Raw genomic sequence first — 22,582 nt, 5'->3', positions numbered from 1 at the left:
TTCGGTCACAAATCATCATTAAGTCGATAAGATTAACAACTTTGTTAATTTATTTATTTATTTATTTATTTATTTATTTATTTATTTATTTATTTATTTATTTATTTATTTATTTATTCACGTATTTTCTTTATTTGCGTGCTTGTCATGGATATACATATTTCCTTTGTTACCTCAAAAGTCCTTGGTAAGGAGTATCTGCAATTACCCTGTGTAGATGCTGTAGGAAGATGTAGTCAATGGTTACTTCTTATAGACAATTGCATACGGAGTGGAAGGCTAAGAAATTAACTTCGGATAGAATGCATCTCAGGGACAGATATTTTGACTCTCAAATTTTTACAATTCGTTTCTGATCTACCACTTGTGGGGACTCATCTTAAAGCTCTTGGAATAAGAATAATTCCTACCTCTTAGATGTTTTGAAAATCAAACACTTTCATTTTCCTCCATAGAATTGACACAGGGATGTCGGCGATTTTGAAAATTAATTCAAGTATTGATGACTGTAAATAATTTTTTCTCTAGTTCCAACCGTTCCATGACCCCTCATTTGTATTCTTGATTTGACGAGAGGATGGTTTAAAGTTTCCTTGAGGAAAGTTTGAGCAAAAGTTAAAGTCTTGCAGTTTCGAGGCGCATACTCAGTTGAGAAATCAGTATTAAGTCGCGTGTGCAGGTTAAAAGGGGGACACACTATTTCAATACCAATTAAACAAACTAAAGTACGTATTTCTCAACGTGATTTGCAACTTGTCCTTAACCGAAATAAGACTTGTATTTCGAGCCTTGTTCAATAACAGATTACAGAGAGCAGTCAGAAAGGTTGAACAATGCTTGAAGAAACCTAACAAAGGTATATCTAACGTATTTGTATTTCATTTACACTCTTTTTCATTAGATGAATGTCGAGTTATTTGTTGTAAATTGTTGATGTTTGTGTTCCACGTAACTAGCTCGTTGATAGATTTGTTTCCTAAGTTCAAGATACCATTTAGTGTCAAAGTTGGGTTTATATTTAATTTCAACAATATTTCTAATGAATATATTTATTTAGCTACTTTAGGGTTTAAAAATTGGATATTACAAGTGTAGTTATCTTTGTTATAGCAGACATGTGAGAACAAGTTTTTATCGTTAGCGTTTCGGGCACATCATCGACCGATATCTTTGGAGTAATGTTCTTGGCAAACTTTCTGAAATCAATTCATAAATAAACATCCGCCCTTTCCTTGCTCTTCATCGTAAAAAGTGCAATATGTGTAAGCCCTGGCGCAGATTGTTAGAATTTTTGTATCAGGGGACACTATATCTTATCATTTGCAGTATTACCAGTATTTGTAAGTTTATCTTGTGAAAGTTGATACATTCTATACACGCTTCAACCTCTTTGGAGCCATTACTCGGATGAACCACCCTATTCGTTTTCGCTTTGTTAAAAGCTGGCACTTTATCAGGCCTAAAAAGCATGTGAATTTGCAGCAGCTTATTATCCTATACGGCTGCCAGAGAGCCAAAGTGACATAAGATTCCAGGTCAAACTGTTTTGAGTAATGAAAATTCGTACTTTCAGACAAAACGTTGTTGAGTTTCCTCAATGCCCACTTATGCTTCTGGTATACGCTTTATTTTGCAAATATCTCTAGCATGTATTTAGAAATTATCACGTTTTCCGAATGCTTGCGTTTCTAGCCATATAGATAAGCCTCAATTAATGGTTGGGTAGTCGATCAACTTCTTTGTATTGCATAAAACCGAAAAGTCTCATTATCGTCTCACAAAAAAGCATGACAGGTTTTGGGGGTCAAAAGGATGAGACTTGTGCCCGCTGATTTATTTTTTATTTTTCACCCATTACGTTTACAAAACTATTCTACATTTAAATATCCTTACATAAAGAAAGATTTTAAAAGCCATGGTTGCTGGAAAATGGCAATATTTTCAGATTTAAAAATACAAAACAGAACAGAACACAATAAGTGGCTGTCACGGAAACGTTTTTTCTCGCACTTAATTTCTTGACAACTTTTATATATCTACCACTTACGGAAATCTCCCCTTTTACATGCTTACTTCTTGTGTATGAACAATTTTTTCAAAAACAGTTTGAACTTTTTTATACAGAAGAAAGGTTCTAAAACTGGTGAAAATGGTAATTTTATTTCAATTGGACAGATGTAAATCAAAGGTCCTATCATTTGCTATCTTAAAAACACTTATTCTACAGTACACATGACACACATGTGAAAATATCTCCAGGTCATTAAGATGAGATACCAGAAATAAATAAGTACTTTTACAATTGCACAACAAGTGCAATTGAGCTTATTTCTTTTCCATAGAAAGTACAAATATTAACTTGAAATTTATAAAGAGTTATCTTATTCCGTCTATAATTTTGTCATAAAAGTATTCTCTCTCAAACTCCACTGAAAATTCCTAAGCACGCCTGGAAGAAAATAAACATTATGGAATTTATTCCCAATATTTAGGGTATAGGTTGGTAAAATCTAATGAAAGTATATTTCGCAAAATAAAATTGTTTGAAACAATCAACTTGTTAATAATTTTTGTTCTAAGTATACTATGTGAAGTTATAAGATATGACTGTAATAATATTGTCAATATCATCTTCTCAGTATCTTCACAATACTAGTATTCACCTCTTTTGAAGGAGCAAAAAATACAGCAACACTAAATAAAAGTATAACATAGATTTATATCCTATCAAGACGTTTTCCAGCTATATTCAAAAAGTCCAGCATATAAAAAATTAAGCTCCGAATTAAAAGATTTACAAAACTTCCATCTCTTTACAAGTTTTTAACATACTAAACTCAAGGTCTGAAAGACAGATAATAATAATAATAATAATAATAATAATAATAATAATAATAATAATAATAATAATTTTATTCTTCTAAAGCGTATAACATAGTAATACACCATCTCTATACGCTGTACAGTTAAAATCTGAATAAATAGTTACACAATAACAGATGGACAGGTACTTAGCATCAAAATTGCTGTTTTGGGGAACTTTAGCTCCGCCCATTGATAGTAGTTTCTTCAACAAAAATTTCTGAGAATGTGACAATTGACCATCATAAAATTCTAGCAGCAGGTTATTTTAATTAGAATAAATATATGCCTACTCTGATATTTTGACGGTTCTTATAACAGTACAGCAAGCATTTTTATCAGGCTATTTCATAAAAAGGGGAAAGGTAACTAATTAACCTGCTTGAAATGAATAGCTGGTGGTATTGTACGATTGAAGATGAGAAAATGAGAGATGCCAAGAGCCTTGTGGGCGTAAAACACTGATTTACCACCTTGACTCGTAATGATCTCGTAAATTTACACTAGTACAACATTATGTGGTGAATCATCTCATGTTCACAGAGTCATATATCATTATCTATATAATTTTTAAAATAAAATAAGGATGATCTTATCATTTTTTCATGAAACCCCGTAAATTATATCTCAATGTAGCTTACTAGTAGATGGACCCTATTAATGTGACTGTACAAGTTGAATGGTCAATCTAATAACCGTACTCCAGGAACTCAAGCCTAACCCTATATTAAGAAATAAGAGTATAAAGAACGAATTATGTACTGGATATAGATAAAGTTGCACACCTTCTACTGAAACACAAGAGTATTCAATCCATACCTGATGTTAATTAGCTGACCTAAAGCCTGCGGATTAGAATTTTTGAACCCTCAAATTGAGGATCGCCTGTCATATCCTTAAATGGTTTAAAGCCTTCGATTTCAAAATCACAATACAATATCTCTGCCAGCACTTCAAAGCCTAAGTTTTTCAAAAACATTAGAACTTGTTTATTGTTTGCTCTTCCAAATGCGACTCTCACTCCTTTGGACTTAGCTACCTCAAGGGCCATATTTCCGAAGTGGGTCATTATTCCTGTCCTTCGATTCACTTCCATGGCAACGCAAATGTCTAGAGATATGAATTGTTGACCATGAGCTTGAAAGTTCCTCACCTCCTCTACGTTGAAAAATAATTCTGCCAATTTGAACAACAATATTCGCATGGGTTTGAATTCTTCACACATAGTTGGATCAAGCAAATATTCAAACTCGTCTAAATTAGACACCCAGAAAGCTGTACCAACAGATAATATCTTGTTTGAAGTGTTGTCGATTGCAACTGCCCCAATCCCGCTTTGCCTGACTTTTTCCAACACAGCAATATTTCTTTGAAGATATATTTCTTCGGGTATGCGAAGATGGTGGATCGCCGGAACATTTTTTGAGACGTTCTCAGTAATAAGCCTGGCTGCCTCCGCAATATGGTGCTCAGATAGGCTTTCATATTTCAGGTCTAAGTTGTTAGACCTAGAACCAGAAACATTTCAAAAATAATATTTTAATAGATTCATTCTTCATTGGTAGTGTCATGGTTGTTACAAATTTTCAGGATTTTTTAATTCCATGTAGTATAAATTTCGTTCATATTTAAAATACAGAATCGTGGATGAATGCTGGCGAACGATTTGACTTTAGCAGAGTTGCAGAAAACTTTCCCGGCCTTTACATGATAGGTAATAGTCTAGCTCTCCTTTAACGAAACGAAAGGGCATCGATTTAAATGTTTTACTACGCGAATAAGAATCTGAGCTATTGCAATTCGTGTTCAAAAAAGAATGCGACATAATCGACAGGTGTAATTGTACAGTACAAAAACTGTATAACAACTTTGCAGGAGGCATGCAACTCACCGCGTATCTCTGTTTACCCCAACAGTACTTGACAGTCCACGGACATGTGCAGCATTCCGTCTTCTGCATCTAATGCTGGGTCGAATAAGTGCTGCAGCCATATTTCGAAAATGAACGCTGGCCATTATTGTGGAAAGTCTATCGATTTAGCAATGAAGAAAAAGTTATCAGCTGTTAGACCATCTTATTGCTTGCAAGTGGAGCATTACACCTGCAATTATTAGTATGCGTGAAGAATAGTGATTCTGTTCATTGGGCTGTGACGCAGACGGTCATAAATGTCAGTAAACGTAAGGACAAGTCAAAGAAATGAACAGATACATGTCGCAAGTTACAAATATATTTTACATAATAAGATCAGCAGCACTCAAATCAATGTAAAAATGTATCAGACTATACATTTGGTAGTCAATTCAAACTCTAGTACCGTGACAAAAATGCACATTAGTATGTCGTGTATGGTATGTATATATATATATATATATATATATATATATATATATATATATATATATATATATATATATATATGTATATATATCGTTTAAACTCATGTAGGTTCAGTTGAAATGAACTGTATCTATGTCTTGAATTCGCATATCTACCTGGTGATTGGTCATATTAAACATTGAACAGAAAATATTCATCAGCAATACAGCAAACACCTTGACTTCCATTTGTTATCATTCCAGACTTACATAAAGCGCAAAGAATGTTCATGTGATCGGCGTTTTAATCGCATTAATGTTATCTCAGTTGAAGTGTTTTTCGCCAAGCAATTAACCTTTTGCCTTAGTACGGCTCGAAGCTCTAAGTTTTAACGAAAGATCTCGTATCCGACAGCGTCAAATGAAGGCACATTTCATAAGGTTGTACATAAGAATATCGAAATATCTAACCCTGATAAAGAATCAATACGAAGCGGTGTCCGGTCATACGATCCTGAGATCCTACAGTGAAACAAAAAAATACACACTACTATACATTAAACGCAAATCACCAATATATGAACGATGTGTGGAGTTGCTTTCCCCTTACTTACTATGACTCTTACTTACAACCGCGGCAAAGCAAGTGCATAGATAACTGATTGTAATACAAACAGAAACTACGATAGCAACAAGTACTGGAAAACCTTAGAGTATAGAAGCGGCATCTTTATTTTACTGATAAAGAGCTAATAAACCACGGGGTGCTTGGTTTAGATATGAGAAGTCTCCTTGCCAAACGTAAATATAAGAAATCAACTTGGCATGGACTTCCTGAAGACAGTACCATTTAACGCCACCCTGCTGAGATTTCTTACTGACAGCGACAAAGTATAGATAAACAAGGCGAAGTTAGACTACATATTAATTACTATTAGTGTTTGTATTACAATCAGTTACCTATGCACTTGCTTTGCCACGGTTGTATTCCTGCTCTGCAGGTTTAAGTCGAAAGCTTACATACACGAGAATACCTTTTTAGGTATCCATCGTCATATACATAAGCGTAACACTAGCTGTCCCAACAATCATGTACGGATTAGGCAATACACAGCTCAATCCACAGAAAATACAAACATCAATTTCTGCAGAACAAAACTCAATAACGCTATTCTAAAACACAAGATTCTGAAATCACAAAAATTGCACTTATCAGAATACACAAAACAGCCAATTACAGTGCTCAGTTAACAGCCATTCAAATGCGACTTGAAAGAAAACTAACCAATCAACATTAAGGCGGGAACAAGAGCCAACACCACCATCCATACAAACAAACAAACAAACAAACAAACAAACAAGATAACAAAAACGTAACGGTTAGTATTTCGTGTTAAGAGACAACAATGGTAACCCAACTCTCTCCGACAACGAATAGAACATAAGCTTACACGAAGACGAACAGAAAAAGACCTGCACTATAGATGGAAGACGTCCCTGAACATAGGTGAGTGAAAAACAGCAAGACAAGATCCTAGGCCGAACAATGAATCGACAAGAAACCACACAACATTCCAGCAACAGTAAACGTTGTGAACAACGTACATAACTGGATACAGCACGGGCCAAAATAAGGATCACAATACTAAACGGCCTTTTTGAAGGCCAACACATGTTCAAAAGGGAGAGTTACCATATCAATACTGTACTGTGCCATGCCTCGACACTAAAAATGTACACTAAAATTACACATAAAATTACAAAATAAAAGAAGGGGTCAACATCATAAGAGGGCACAGAAATAGAGAACAAAATAAACATATTACGCCAACAAAAATGTCGCATTACAAGAGCACAAACCAAAATGAAATCAATACACATAGCAGCCTCAAATTCATCTGAATTTCACCTTCCAAAACACAGGATAAAATACATTCTATGTCTAAGGCATGTGATCAAGAACACTATCAGAAAATGGTGAGATACCAATCAAACCGTTAGATAAAGGAAGATGAATGAAATTCTACACACTAATAAGGAAGCGTCAAAAATAACTCGTCAACCACCGACTTCATACAAAGATTACAACAGACAACATATAAACACAGAAACAATTCCTGCATTTTGACAGAAACGCACAACATTAAACAGGTTGACGATCACATATATCTTTCTCTCAATCTAGTAAACACAATACGAACACGACCTTGAACACAGTAGAACAAAATGAGATATCCTAGCTTCCAGAATGAAAGAACAAACTTCCAGTGGGACAACATAGGAAAACATACAATCTGCAAATATACCACACAAGTTATCCACTGAAGTTGAACTTGAGGCAATTGACGAAGAAAGTCTGGCAAACTTCCAAAATATAGCGTCAAAGAATCGTAGTGTCTTACACAGTCTCTCCACTCTGTTCTTTTTCGATGAATAGCTCCGTTGGCTGCACCTGATATTTGTGGTGTAGGCAATCATGCTCAGTCACTACTAGTACTATAATTGTACAGTGGTAAATTTAACAAATCTGCTGGCAGGAGAATAAATTTGCTTATAAGCCATACACTTGGGCAAGGGTTAAACAAGCGGGATTTATAGTAAGTTGATATAGTATACACTCACCTACGCAGGTAGAGAAAAGGTTATCTCAGTTTGCTGTTTGTGCGGGTAAAAGCGTCTCGTGTCAGGTTACAGGAAGTATATTATTTCTTCCAGGTTCTATGGATCTTTATCTTTAAGGCGTAGCTTTGATCATACGATAGACATGAATTAAAGATAAAATGATACATCCAATCATAAACATCAATCCAGGTCTTACGTAATTGACTATCTTCATGATTCTTAATATAATTCAAATATATTCCAGTTTTCATCCAGACTCCCGTAAACATCCTCGTAACACGTAATTAGCGTTATTGTGCGTTTGTCTCAAATATGGTTTGTATGCAAATCGACTTATAATTGATTTTATTTGATATTTTAATTGATAATTTTACCGGTATCAATGACCGCTACGTTCATTAACCTTTGTGTGGGATAAACCATCTTCGTAACAGTAGGAAGCACAAGGAACTCCGGCTGTACTTAAGGATGATAAATACCTTTTAGGCACTTTCAGATTTTTATTTTTTTCTCAATTGAACATGTCCCAAACCCCAATAAAGTATACATTTTCTGAAAGCCCTGATATAGAGCTATCCGACCAAGCACAGTGCACGGTCATTATTTGCATAAGAGTCACGTGACAAGCGTTTTGCTGAACCTTCCAAAAACCGGTTTTCCCGGCCTTATGCAAACACACTGCAAGATTTCCGGTTGGAATTTCTTCATTGACAAGCCTTGACAATATCCTTCAAAACCTTGTCTGCAATTTTTTCTCGGAGGCTCCATTCAAATTATATGGCTTGATAATTAAAATTCCTTGAAAAGCACCTTCGTCCAACACCTTTAAGAGCGCATTAAAAAATAACAAAGGCATATAAAGGAAATCCCAGACACGGATTTTGAGTTCATTATGTTTCCAATGGACGGTGTGAATTTCAAGCAGCTAGTGTTTGTGAGCGCGAATTGACGAGGTGCCAAAGAAGGGTACTTCATTCACACATTGAATTCGAGAAAAACGCAAAAACATGTTTTGATACTTCTACGCTACGGCATTTGATAATTAGACGTGCACGAGCCTCAACACGGACATACTTTGTTACCAAGTGATGATGTCGGCCGGGAATGACAGTTGTTCAGAGAAAAGTCCCAGGAAAATAAATAAATCGCGGAAAACTACCAATTTTGGAGCCTTGCGTGTCGACACATTGCCACAGCGAATGGCTTCAGTGGAAAAACAATGACGTCAGCAGTCATTACTGATAGCGGGCGTGTCCTAAATTCATATGCAGATAAGCTTGTTTGCGTTCCCCAGATCACACTCCCCTCACACGCTATATAGACATTGCAGAACCGCAGACTTGATAGCGTACTATAGGACACGCCATTGCGCAATAAAATCTCGAATGGCCCTCAATTTCTACGTTTGACGCGCCACTAAGGGCGCAACATTATATGAATGGGTCGATCACGCAGAGTTCACGTAGTTCATACATTCGCGTAGCTCCCCGAAGGTCTTTACCTCAGTCATAGTGTGACATGTAAAACGATTCAGTTACCTATCAACCTTTGCAATTAAATACCCACTACAGCATATTTGGTGGTACATAGGAAGCTGGTAGAAAGGACTGATGTAGGGGCAACGGTGTTTTGGGGCCGTACGCATGTGGCATGGCTGATGAATATAAAACAACGGCACTGGCCGCTGCGTAAAGGTGAAAGCTAGTCGACACTCGGGTTTTTAACGCCGGTATAGTTGATGAACCCAGGATGATCGGGCAGACCCTTAAATTGAAGCGTTTGCAACGTCTACCATCCATACAAACGAAACGTTGAACACTGCAAGGAAAACGTCCATGATCGTTTTGAACAGCAACACATTTTAGGTCGAACACATCTCGTTTTCCAGAGTAGCCAGGTCTTTGCATAGAACAACACCGCTGTGTAAAACCCTTTGGCCAGAACCAATGATCGTAAATTTGCTAATACATACGAGTTATGTTTAAAAGTTGATGTATCGATCACTTTATAGGTCGTACGGGTTACAGTCTCGCGCTATATCAGTGTATGAGTAGCCTAATTGTCGATGCGTGCAAATCGAGGGCCACTCTCGGAGAAATCCTACAGGTGCGCTAGCTTTGATCATGATCGTTTCCACAGTCAAAATCACAGTCTTTAGCAATTTGTACAGTTGTTCAAGTCCGACATATCAATAATTCATCACATGAGTTACGTAAACAATTGAATCAACCAAACGGTTTGCTGTTGCCATGATTGGGCCTGTTGCGTACGTACAAGGGACACCTTTGCAGTAGGCTTGGTTGGTTACGGGGGCCCGATCTCCAGTATTCTCCTTTTCTTGACTTGATAGACTATTGTATTTTCTGCAGAAAATTCAAGGTTTTTACATGTGTGATGATGATGGCCCCCAATTTTCTAAACGACACGATGTCTTGACCACACTAAGAAAAATGACTTGCTCTCTGGTGTAGACTATGTCTGGAACTGTACGAATACTTGTTTATTGGACTAGGCTTCGAAAAACATTCAATTACGGTTTATTTTTTACAGACAGAAGTAATCCTGGTGTTTGGAGAAGTCACAGCACGTCATTATGTAAATTAGCTAGTGCAACGCAACGTTGTGTCACTCAAGATGGATTATGGAAATAGCAATGCAAATGTGTCCACAATGTTTACAAAAGTTCCCCGATTTAACCGGGATAGCCACGTGCATTTGTTTTGATTTTTAAAAATCGTGAATTACACGGAAACCATTCCTTATCTTGAACTGGCGACACATCTCAATTCTGGGTCTTACTTCAAGGCGTATTCTCAGAGAATTTTGAAAATTTGACAGAAAAATGAACAATTTGGTATTTATCATCCTTAAAGTAATTACTGTTGGCTTTGTCTAATTACATTAACTCTGAGCAACAAAATATACCTGTGATACCACGGTGACCCCCGAGCATTTACATTCAGAATGGTAAGTGACGTACCTGACTTCATGTAAGCTTTGACATTATGTGCCAGCGCGTGCTGCAACATCGACTTTAATTCTCGTGTTGGTGCAAGGAAGGACTTATTCTGCATGCATACAATACTTCTCGGATGAGCAGATGGATTAAACATTATCTTCCGTCTATAACAGGCAAACTTGAATTATCAAGCTGACAGATATACAGTACGTGACTTCGTCAAGAAAATACATGATGGCTGAAGGACACTCATATGGACGTTTATATTTGGGAGTTCAATTGGCCTTGGAATCCGTAGTTGGGTCACAATTATAGTCAATACTACGTCAAAGTTATATCTTACTCTTTCTATAGGAGTAGAATGTACAATAGGTTAGAATGACTAGCGCCCTCAAAGGGCATTAGAGATCTTCTGATCCTAGGAAGGGAATTACTGGCAGAAAGTTGTACAAATAAGACTGGTGTGGGCAGGTTTTATTTGTCCTTCAACTTTGACATTTTAACAGAATACATTGAAATGGTATGTTGAGATGCAAACTGCCTATGTCTTCAAATTAGCGACTCGGCTGCACCTGTCGAGAGATCAGTATCAGTATCAGTATCATAGTTTATTCGCTAATGTATGTTTCAAAATAAATATGCACCAGAAATCTCATTGGCTCATGCTCTAAAATATTACAATTATAACATTTACAACAATATAAAAACAGGATCAACAAACACCGATAAGATACAAACACTCAATAAAAAAGTTACGAGCATCTGGCTAAAGGGTCCATCCCATTCAGTTGACGGACTGCTGAAGGGTAAAACCTTTCCTATGACGTTCTGATTTTGCTGCAATATGCGGGTAACGTTTCCCGGGTTGCCCTGAAAGCAAAAGATCGTCTGTTCTAAAGGCATGTTGTACCTTGTCTCACCCTGTCTTGCAGAAGACAACCCCGTTCTGCTTTTTCTTCAAACCTGGCACATGGACAACATACCATTGTGGTGAAAAACACAGGCATGCTTATTTACTTCGCACTGTGATCCCATGTGGTGTCAAAACGTCAGGTTGTCATTTGTAGGTCATGATACTCACATCTATCAAAGCGTATAGGTGTTTTATCAAGTAATTTATTACATGGATGGTACACAAATATAGTAATTATCTATATAACAGAGTTTGCGGAATGACCATTCAAACTTTTTTTTCCAAACACTCCTCCCGCTTATCCCTCTGTTTCAGATTTTCCCTGTAAAAACAGCTCTACCTCAAACGTTTAGCTCTTTTCTTGAATATTAAAACGTGCTGATCCACCTTGTTGGCGATTCTGGCAAGATAGATCACCAATTGATTAAAGGTATGGTGGTAAACACTCTTATAAAATATTGAGTAAATCATAGACAGTAGCCCTCCTCTGTCTATGAGAAAATTTAAAATTCGCATTAGCGGTTTCACAAAATGCAACAAAGCGTGTCGAGCCAAAGTGTTCCAAGGGACACAAATGTTAAGGCAATTGTTTCTACGATTGATTAACTATCTCAAAAATCCAGAGAGCAGTATTAAAGTTTGCCACAGATAATTATAATTTTCACAAATGTAAAGTGGATGTAATTGTAGAACTGTACTGTAAACAACAAGGGAGGTTATCGTATTAACTTCCATGATGTATGCTATTGATTTCGAATTAGTGTAACATTTCGAGAAGATAGGAACAACGTCGTTTGGTGTAAATTTCATCAGGGTAACATAATCATTGGATTGCGGTGCCACGGAAAGTAACTGTCGGGGTACTATCAGTGTCTGTGAAAGTAAAGATTGTCATTTAGGTTCGGCGAATAAACTTTCACCTTTGGACGACACAGTCATTCCTCAAAGACACTTTATTTCTCACTATAAAATAATCAAAGGTGAAAATGAACATAAATCCAAAGAAAGCGTGAACATATTCAATGTTCATCGATTTCAATTTCAAGGCGGCACATAAGTTGACGTATACCTGTTAATTGCCGCAATAAGTACATGCATGGCGCCTTTCAGCACTCGTCGGCCATGACTGACCAAATCTTAAGCAACAGTGTGTAAAACATTTCAAATCGGTCTCCGTCAATGCTCTTTTTGTAATATTGTCCTGTTCCATCGAGAATTAAAATTTCCAGGCTCGGGTTGGTCAGTAGTCCAGTTGCGCCGATCAGAGCTTGGCTACGTCGCGGTCACGTATGGATCTATGCGGAGGAAGTCTGTCGTGATCCTATGTTACCGCAAGGTGGCCATGTCATCTCATTTGAATTTCTAGCACCATGTCGCAAATTATACCTCACAGAGTTTCCTTCAAAATTGACATTCAGTGGGGTAATTGATCAAAATAAAGATGAACAATTTAGGAGAGTACATATGGAAAAAATAGTACGCCATCAACCTGAAACAAGAAAGTATCATCAGTGCACATGTTGTGTTCTTTCGTCGATATTAAGCCGACGAATTAGAATGGCTGAACCTTTAAATTCAGGGTCGACTTCCATATCCTCAAAGGGTTTCCAGCCATCGATCTCAAATTCTCTGTATGGTATTTCATCAAGCACTTCAAATCCTAAGCCTTTCACGTACATTAGACTTTGTTTATGATTTGCTCTTGCACAGGTAACTCGTACTCCTGTCGACCGAGCCACCTCGAGTATCCAGTTTGCAAAATATGTCATCACTCCAGTCCGGCGATACTTTCCATTGATGACGGCAGTGTCTAGTGATAAAAATCTGTGACCTTCAGTTTGTAATTGTTTGACCTCCTCTAAACTGAAAAAAGTTTCTCCCAATTTAGACAATAGAAGTCGCATGGGCTTGAATTCCTCACACATGGTTGGGTCGAGGGAATATTCAAATTGCTGAAACTTATACACCCAGAAACCATAAGCTACGCCTATAACTCTATTTGACGTGGTATCGATGGCAACTGCTCCTTCCCCACTTTGCAGGACATTTTCCAACGCGGCCATGTTTCTTTTAAAATATGCTTCGTCAGGTACTCGAAGGTGATGAATCATTGGGATGTGTTTTGACAAATGATCCGTAACTAATCTGGCTGCCTCAATAATATGTTTCCTGGACAGGTTTTCATACATCATTTCCGAGTTACCAGACCTAAAATCAGAAAATTATTGAGCATAATATTTCCAATTCACCATTCTTCGTTTAACCCTTTCACCACCATGGTTTGTCCCAAATCCATTGTTTCCTATGGTAAAGTTGGACCTGTATACAGGGAACTGGGGTGAAAGGGTTAAATTTGTTGAACAAAGGTTGTTGAGTTGTCAGGATTTCGAATACCAATGTTATTCGTTTCTGTGTACAATTTTCGGTGTAGGTTATTCTCATAACGGAAGCATGACACCGATGGTTAGAAAGGTTGCAAGAACTTCCGCGGTGTTTACATAGGAACACAGAGTAATATCAGACAGAGTGGCAACAGCTATTGTTTAAGGCGTGAAGCGGTTACGTAAGCAATCCATGTTTGCCTCGCCTCACGAAGCTCTTGGCTCTCTTTTCCGAAGAGTGCCGACCATGCACCCTTCGGTAATTTTCGGATTTTCACCAATTGTTAAGTGAAAGTATGTTCGACAAAGCTTGTGTTGTTATTGTCGTGTGGTGCTGATCGGAATTGATGTGCTGGCGAAAACGGGAGTGTTTTGAGCTTCAGGAAAGTGGGTTTTACCGTTTTAAAAATTCCTCTAATATTTTTATGAATATATAATGAGTGTGTTTGAACCAAATTTGAAAGTCTTTTATCGATACTGTCTGGTTTTACTCAATGGTTTACGGTCAGTCATACCGTCTTTTACACGTGCGCCAAGAAATGACATTTTTATGAAACTGCTGGCGTGTTATGTTTTGATTGGCGTGAGGCAGTGTTTCTGGCCTGAGAGCTCACAAAGTAACTATGGTTGCTACGCGACTGGCAGTACGATGCCATCTCGTCGTATGTTTCGCATAATCTCGTGTAATTATCAACCACAAACCCATCGTCGTAAACCACGCCCTCTTCGGCGAGTCTTATCACCCAACGCCGAAAAGGCCGTGGTATCACTGGCCACGTTTAGCGTTCACGCATTGCTGCAAGGCTCTATGATAGTCGAGGAAAAACCTACGAGCCAATCAGATTGCCCGTTACAGAGCTGATCTTGGTGCTTACCACCACACAACGTTCACTGTCGACGAAGAGCGCGCAATGTGTAAATGTTTAATGTTTTTGGACTCAACCGCTCTATTCACACCAAAAAGACGCCATTGATAATTATTTTACAAGGAAAAGATGGGTTTCTTTGCACAAGGACCAGCGGTGGCAAGTCTGTATGCTACCAGGCATGGCCTGGCAGGCCGTCCGGCCCATCGTGTTTCACGGGCGTTATATCGAAGGGTATCGCATAACTGGAGCAGCTGGCCCCACGCCTCGCTATGCACAGTGTCCGAACCAGACGTAGAACAACACCGCTGTGTAAAACCTGTTGGTCAAAACTATTGATCATAAATTTACTTTACCACAAGTTATGTATAAACGTTTATGTATCGATCTCTTCATTAAGGTTCACACTGAAAGCTTTCTTATCGTGCTGTGGGTATACATGGAGCTAGAAACGTATGAATGGTATATTGGGCCCTTTCATTCGAGCTGGTGCTCCGCGATACAAATCACAAATGTACGCTAGGCTCAACACTGCCGAAATCACAGATCTCGGGAAATTGCGTAGTTGTTCAAGTCCGATTATGTTTCATTAATTCATCACAAAAGTTACGCTTACAACGGAATCAAATCAAGAGAGGTTTAGTCTGTTCCATGGGTTTGCAGTTCAGCGGGGTACGAACACGTATAAGCTTATGCGTACACTCGCTCAGTGTGACCTGGTGACAATTTTCGGACAGGGTATGGTGAATTTCGCCCAAAGCCGTTTCACAAATAACGAGCAGTACGAAATCTTATTACCATACCCTTCGAAACTTTATTGTGTTTATCCTAAAACTGTTAACAGGACGGAAGTGGTATTTGGGGGGTCAAAGTTGCCAAATTGTTGACTCCATAGTGAGTGCGTAGTAATCGGACGTCGTATTTGGAATGTGATTATAGGGGCTAAATATTGATATTTTGAAACTTCAAACCCTCGTTTTTCAATTTCGATGTGTTGAGAAAACTGTTTGTAAAGATTTTGTGATAAATTAGTTACGTTCAACCCATGGACGACGCAACTAATTTCGACGTGTATGGTGCTTACATCGGATATGGACTGTCTCTGTGTGTTGCTTTAGATCGTACAGTGTGTTAACTTCGCGAAGTTTTATAGCGCCCGAAATAGCTTCTACCGAAAAAAAAATAACTATTCAAAACGGGACAGCAGCGTCACCTGACTTAATATGCGGTATCATGAATTGTAAAATGCTATCAATACGGAGCAAAGTGAGTACAACGAACAGCATGTCTTTGAATGTCCGAACCGAGATCGTCCGAAATAGTCACACTGAGTGTACGGGACGACCTTGCAGTGGGACCGGGTAGGGTTCGTTGATGGCCGTAGTCTGTGTACCTATCGAAGCCATAGTATTCACATGGTGTCGCCGTTGCTCTCGATCATGACAGAAAAACAGTCAAAATTTTGAAAGCTGTCGGATTTAATGCAACATATATCGGAAGAGGTGCAACAGAACCAGAGGATCTCAGGCCCTGAAAGCTCGATTGTGTACACACAGACAATGAGGAGCTTACGACCCGACATGACTTTGTAAAACGTATTCGTGATTGGCTAATTCTGATGATATGTTCTCATGAATAATTAATTAACCCCCATTCATACTTCCGCAGATTCCGGCGTTATATGCCAGAGCTTGATTTTTGCGAAGGTCACCGGAGCGGAATAATCGCTCTGGCCTGCGAGAATGCCACAAACCAAGCCTCCAAAAAGTTTAACACCTTTTAAGCTCATTTTAATATGAAAAGCCAAAAGTCTACCGAGACGACCATGGAACAAAAGGCATGCAAGTGTTGCCACTCTGTTTATGTTCTCTGTGATAGGAAGTAGTAATTGTTAGCTCAGCTATATCAAAAGAAAGTTTAGAACCCTTTGAATAACGCATGAACATGTGAGCTATTTCAATTCGTGTGAAAATGGTGGTATCAAACAATACATCAATGTCTTTGTTTTCTACAAAAACGGTGACAACTGTGTATACAGAAGAAAATAAACGCCTTAATATCACAGTTTTATACCCAAACACTAGTTGATTCACCAAACATCACAGTTACCCAAACACTAGTTGAATCCCATAATACTATATACTACAGTCAATCTAAATACTAGTTGACTCACATTACACTACATTCTACCCGAACACTAGTTGACTCACCTTAAATCACAGTTTACCAGTTTACTAGTCGACAGCCTACAAACAGCCTTCGGACATGTGTTCGTAGTTCCATTTCGAATAAGTGCTGCAACAAGATTCCGTGACTGAACATAGGCCATTGTGGAAAATCTGTCAATTGTGCAATAAAAATAAAATTTACGACATGTACTAGACTTCGACAGGATAGAGAAACACACTGCGCCTTACAGGATGACAAAACAACGGGGCCAAATCAATAGAGAATATGTTAGGCTTATGTGTTAGCTGATCAAAGAATTCGCGAGGAAAGGTTTGGCTTGACCAACGTGCATTGCATCGCTCATATAATCCCGTATTAAAGAGGGAAGTCACTATGTCCATGAGACAAATAGCATCCCATCTCGTAATTCTGTATCACTAAGAAATGTGCTGAACAGGGACGACTTTGCTTCCAGGTCATAAACAACAAAGTTGTACACGCCTAAGAAAGAAACTGTAGCACTACTCCTTAAACTTCGATGATGGAAATTTTCAAAAAGTCTTTGAAATCATTCTGAACAATATATTTGGACGAGAAAGAATCTGCTCCGATATCGTTAAGGGCCCGATAGCTGTATCTTTTTCGCATTATTTTTGTGATTTTACTTCCAAACTAAAATAAACTAAAATAAGTTTATGGGAATGTACTCATTGAGGGGTGTTTATACAAGTTGAATAAACTGTCCACTGAGACAACATCTGCAATTTTGAGCAAGATAAATAATAAATGTTTGCCCAAACATAAATGGCGCCCTCATGCAAATAAAGCAAAAACACAGTACGCAGTACATACATGCATTGGAATCTTCACAGAAACAACAGAGTAGTCCAATGTAATACATAGTGCTGAACGTTGTCCACTGGGACACCATATGCTATGTTTTCTTTGTAATATTACCAATTTTTAAAAATGGCGGGAAATCAAAAGAACAGTTAAAATTTAAATGTACTTGTCGAATTTTTCAATGGTAAAAGACTATATCCTTTAAATCTGTAGGATTTTAAGAAAACAAAGAAAAAAGAAAACCTTTTTCAGGTCAACTATTTAAAGAGTTACAGCTACACGGGCTTTAATGCAAAAATGACTGCCCTTATCTACGTAAAAAGTTGTCGGAAAAGTCGATTTTCATCGACACTTCATCAATGACACGAAAGCTTGTTATTAGCTAAAAATTGAAGCATCTGCCTGGTGTGTCTCTTCTTTCACAAAAAAATACAAAGGAGACGCGCCACGGTTACCTGGGTTACTAGCCCTGCGAACCCTGCTGTGTGTTCCCGGCGTTATACGGCCTTGGGCCGTATAAGGGAGCATTCGTTTTTTACGGGGGGGGGGGGGTCGGTGGAACTTGAGCGACAAATGAAATGTAAAAAGCGACCCCCTCCAAATCAAATTTCTAAAATTTGACACCCCCTAATTCATCAATTGTACAATGAGACTCCCCCCCCCAAAAAAAAAAAATTAAAAAATTAAAAATAAAAAATAAAAAAAGTAAAATAAAATTCATCAGATTTGATTCAATTACCCTTCGCACCCTATGGCCCTGGGGTGAAAAATAAGGCCCTTCAAAAGTGTCTGCAAGAAAAAGAGTTACCCACCCTTGAATTTTCATGCACAAAAAATATCGACCCTCCCCCAGATGTCACAGTCCGCATCAATAATATCTTAATTGTCTTAAAATTTCCCATTTGACCTTTGAACTTTCAAAGAATCCTTTTTGAACTTTACAAATAATCACTGGGTGAAATTCCAATATCATATTGGTTTTTCAGATCTGCTCTTTCAAATATAATATTCTCGTCACGTACATTTATATCAATTGTCAAACTTTTTTAAAGCACAGATTTTAATAGCTAGTTTTGTATTGTAAAAAGATATTCAAAGTTTCCTCACATACCACAATGTATAGAGAATCAACATTTTGGTGAAATTTCAAAATCAAATTTCTTGCTCACACATGCACCGGTAACTACCCTGGTCTGATCAAGTACATTAATATCAATAATCAAGAGTCTATAAATACACGGTTTAGCTAGTTTTGTATTTAAAAGAATTTATGCATAGTTCCCTCATAGACTACTCATAGATAGTAGGCCTATAGAGGATCAAGCAACATTTCTGTGAAATTCCAAAGTCATTTTTTCCACAACTCCATACAAACATTTGTAAATTTGACCCCTTCTAATCATTGATCGTAAATTTGACCCTCCTAATAAACGGTTTCGTAAAAGTCAACCCATCCCCCGATTTCCGCCGACCCCACCCCCCCCCTTCCCCGGTAAACAACAAATGCTCCCTAACGTCGGGAACACACAGTACGTACGGTACGCAGGGCTTCCTGGGTTACTTGCGTGGAATTTTTATCAAGCTTTATGAACTTATTAACCATAAAGTTGCGCCACAATATTTGTTCGGTAGGCCATTACAAATGAAGCGCAATCGATGAAATATTAAATGATGTCACGGCTGCAAAGTCGGTCGTTCGATGTTGGGTCACATGCCCGCTATAGCGAAACAACACGTCATGACCTAATTTGCAGTTTAATATGTCACCGATCTGTGTCGGCGATTTAACTTCACATCAAAAGAACGTTAAACGATTTGAATTATACCCACATGATCATTGACACTATAGGGAGCTCGTAAGCCTTTTCTTTAAATAAAATCAATGCTTCTTCTCCAAAATGAAAACAAATAAATCGACTGATTGCTGTTCGTAGGATTGAAAGCGGCAGCGACCGTTGCTGACCCCATTTCACACAGTTAACGCCCCGTACTGTTGTGAAGTTTCCGTAGCAGTTTTCAATGTGTTCGTGTGTTCTAAGATCTAACCAGAGGGGAACCCCGAGGATTTGCATGCAATAAATTGATCAAATCGGTTTGTGTGGGAAGCAGTATCTATGGCAACATTCAACGAATGAAACGGCAACAAACTGCATTATTTATTTTAGTGTCGCCATTGCGGGTCTGAGTGTGTTCTGTCTTTGGCCATTGATATGATCAGTTTCTGGCTATACTAGCTAGAGTGTCGTCTCAAATAAATAGATAGATTATGAGCGAGTACATTAAAGTAGGTGCGTCTGGGTCAATTTTTAAGCAGTCTGTCGCGCTATGGTTAATGGTTGGGGCATACTAGCGCGAGCCGCACGACATACGTACGACAGAAGCCCTGCAAGCCGCACGGACCAGCACCACTAGGGCTACAATTATTGCAGCGAGCCACACCATTGACAGCAGAAGCGACAGATGCTGATGGCCACGAATATGTCTGTCACTGTAAACTTCCCACCTGCATTGGCGCTCTCTCGCATTAACGGGCAAAAAATACCATTTAAAGTAACAGAACCCACCTATTGAATATCTCCGTCAAGAGCAACCCATTCGAGTACCAAACTGGTCAAACGCAGGGTTGACATAGCTGTGGTAGTATTGCAGGTGCACTGTGGCGTCTATCGAACTAGCTCGGGTCAAAGGTCACCGCCACAGATGACCCTTGACCAGCGCGTTCGATGGACGTCATAGCACTGTTGCGATATCACAGCTAGGGTTGACATTATACTGTTATCGGTCGACTTTCTCCAAAGGCAAACTTTTGATCTTTGTACACGCAAAAAAATTGGGGTAAACTTTTGATCTTTGCACACGCAAAAAAATTGGGGGTGTGCAAAACGCAGGTTGATTCACTGAGGGCGCCAACTAAAGCTCAGCTACCTCCAGAGAAAGTTTGTCTTGCTTTGAGATGTTTACTATTTCACCTGTCTTTCACTTCTAAAATTTCAAGGTTTAATTGCATAAATGCAAGATTTTCACTTTCATTATTTCCAAAAGAATATACCGGCGTTTTAAAATACAAACAAAATAAGGGACCATCTCAGATTGTCGCAGAATTTCAAAAAGCGAAATTCATTCGTTTAGGGGGAGGGGTTTGACCTCCATTCAATTAGTGAACTTCACTTTCGCACTTTTATTTTGTGATCACAAGTTTCGTGTGTTTATTGTAAATTAAAGAAAAACTGCTCATTCGCGCCAACAAATTTGTAACTGTTTCCATCTCGTTCGTGCCCCAAACACAATTTACCGATAGTAACATTGCATCCTAAACCTTTCATTCATCAAATTATACAAAGACAAAAGTATCATTTTTAAATGTGCTATATATAAGCATCTGCTCTAAACACTAGATGTCTTTATTCTCACTTGTTATGCACTTGGTCATAGTCGTGTTAATATGATTGAACATGCCTGGGCCCCCTTGTCAAAGTTTCTTGCTTATTTGCCGCCCCTACCAAGTACAAATTGCGTGTTCACAAAGACAAAGAACAGCACAAGAGATGCAAAAAGGGAAAGTAAAATAAAATGAAACTTTTATGCGGTAAAATGTCCTGTTAGTACTCAAATCTGATCGATTGCTTTAATTGTAATGTGGCAAGGGGAATACGTCTTTAGTAGCTATAGCAAAATGCAACATTGTACTCTCAGGCAGACACGAACATTTCGCACTTTTGAAGTTTCGTTTAGGGGAAGGGGAGGGGGTTTTGATCTAAACGAAGGAATTTCGTTTCTTGAACTTCTGCGACAATCTGAGACGGTCCCTAAAGGTATGTGTGATAACACATATAGTTTGTAAGTCCACAGAGCTGGGCCCACTTTCAGGATGCAGCTGTTACGCAATGCTGACGTAATACCGTTGTTATGCGTTATCTATTTACCCATCTTTCCATTGAAAAACGACACTTGACGTCACCAAGCCTTGTCTCAGGCCCCTTTGTCAAGGTTCATTCATTCTACGCCATTCGGACCCTCTGTCACGCTATTACAATACTCTCTGTCTTTGTTCCATTATCCAGCCCTCCTTTCATAGCCGTAGTCTTTCTTTACCACGTAACAACATCCACAATGCCTCATTGAAAAAGTCATATTTACTGTGCTGTTGACTCAATCAATTAATCCGCTGATACGGACAGCCGATAAGCCAATTGGTAATGTTAGCAGAGCAATTAAAGTGGTGTGTACACAGGTTGGGAAGGAGATAAGGACTTATAATGTAGGTAATAAAGAAAGCAGTAGGACGGTTTGGAGTCGATATCTTTATTTGAGATATCACCAGTCAAAAATAATAAAATAAAGTACAGTAAAATAAAATAAACTGTTGCACAAAGAACCCGACCCCTCCCCACCCCCCAGGGGACTGACTCCTGTTCACTGTGAGCAAGCTCAAACTTCCCCGGTCTTCCACGACCTCCTTCGACCGCCGTCACGAAGCTACAGTATCAACGAACCAAGTATCCCCTCAAAAAAGAGCCGTGACGATGGCAATGTTCTCGAACTTGCAGACCTCGATGCCCGGGCCTCGATGGGCAACATAGCAAATCTTTTACAACAGCGCCCTCTCACTGACCGACTTGGACGAGCCTAAACAAACAAATAATGTCTT

General features: G+C 38.5%; 1 protein-coding gene across 1 annotated transcript; it reads right to left on the bottom strand.

The window, feature by feature from the left end:
• Nucleotides 1–1,653: 1,653 nt before the first annotated feature.
• Nucleotides 1,654–20,540, bottom strand: LOC139131775 (uncharacterized). Its single transcript, XM_070698041.1, has 4 exons — nt 20,499–20,540; nt 17,133–17,261; nt 4,754–4,891; nt 1,654–4,370 (listed from the first exon to the last, which is right to left on the bottom strand). The coding sequence occupies exons 2-4, from the start codon at nt 17,249–17,251 to the stop codon at nt 3,701–3,703; spliced, it is 927 nt and encodes a 308-aa protein (XP_070554142.1). The 5' UTR covers nt 17,252–17,261; nt 20,499–20,540; the 3' UTR covers nt 1,654–3,700.
• Nucleotides 20,541–22,582: the final 2,042 nt, after the last annotated feature.

Source organism: Ptychodera flava, chromosome 1, assembly GCF_041260155.1.
Source record: "Ptychodera flava strain L36383 chromosome 1, AS_Pfla_20210202, whole genome shotgun sequence".
Lineage (NCBI taxonomy): Eukaryota > Metazoa > Hemichordata > Enteropneusta > Ptychoderidae > Ptychodera > Ptychodera flava.
The sequence above is the reverse complement of the archived record's forward strand: the minus strand, read 5'-3'. Positions and strand labels throughout refer to the sequence as shown.

Excerpts from the sequence above, each read along its gene's own strand:
- LOC139131775 (XM_070698041.1), bottom strand. The coding sequence starts at position 17,251 with ATGGCCTATGTTCAGTCACGGAATCTTGTTGCAGCACTTATTCGAAAT. Across the intron at positions 4,892-17,132 it reads CTGGTAAACTGTGATTTAAG|ACTTTCCACAATAATGGCCA; the intron begins GTGAGTCAACTA and ends CTAAATCGATAG. Across the intron at positions 4,371-4,753 it reads GGGGTAAACAGAGATACGCG|GTCTAACAACTTAGACCTGA; the intron begins GTGAGTTGCATG and ends TTCTGGTTCTAG.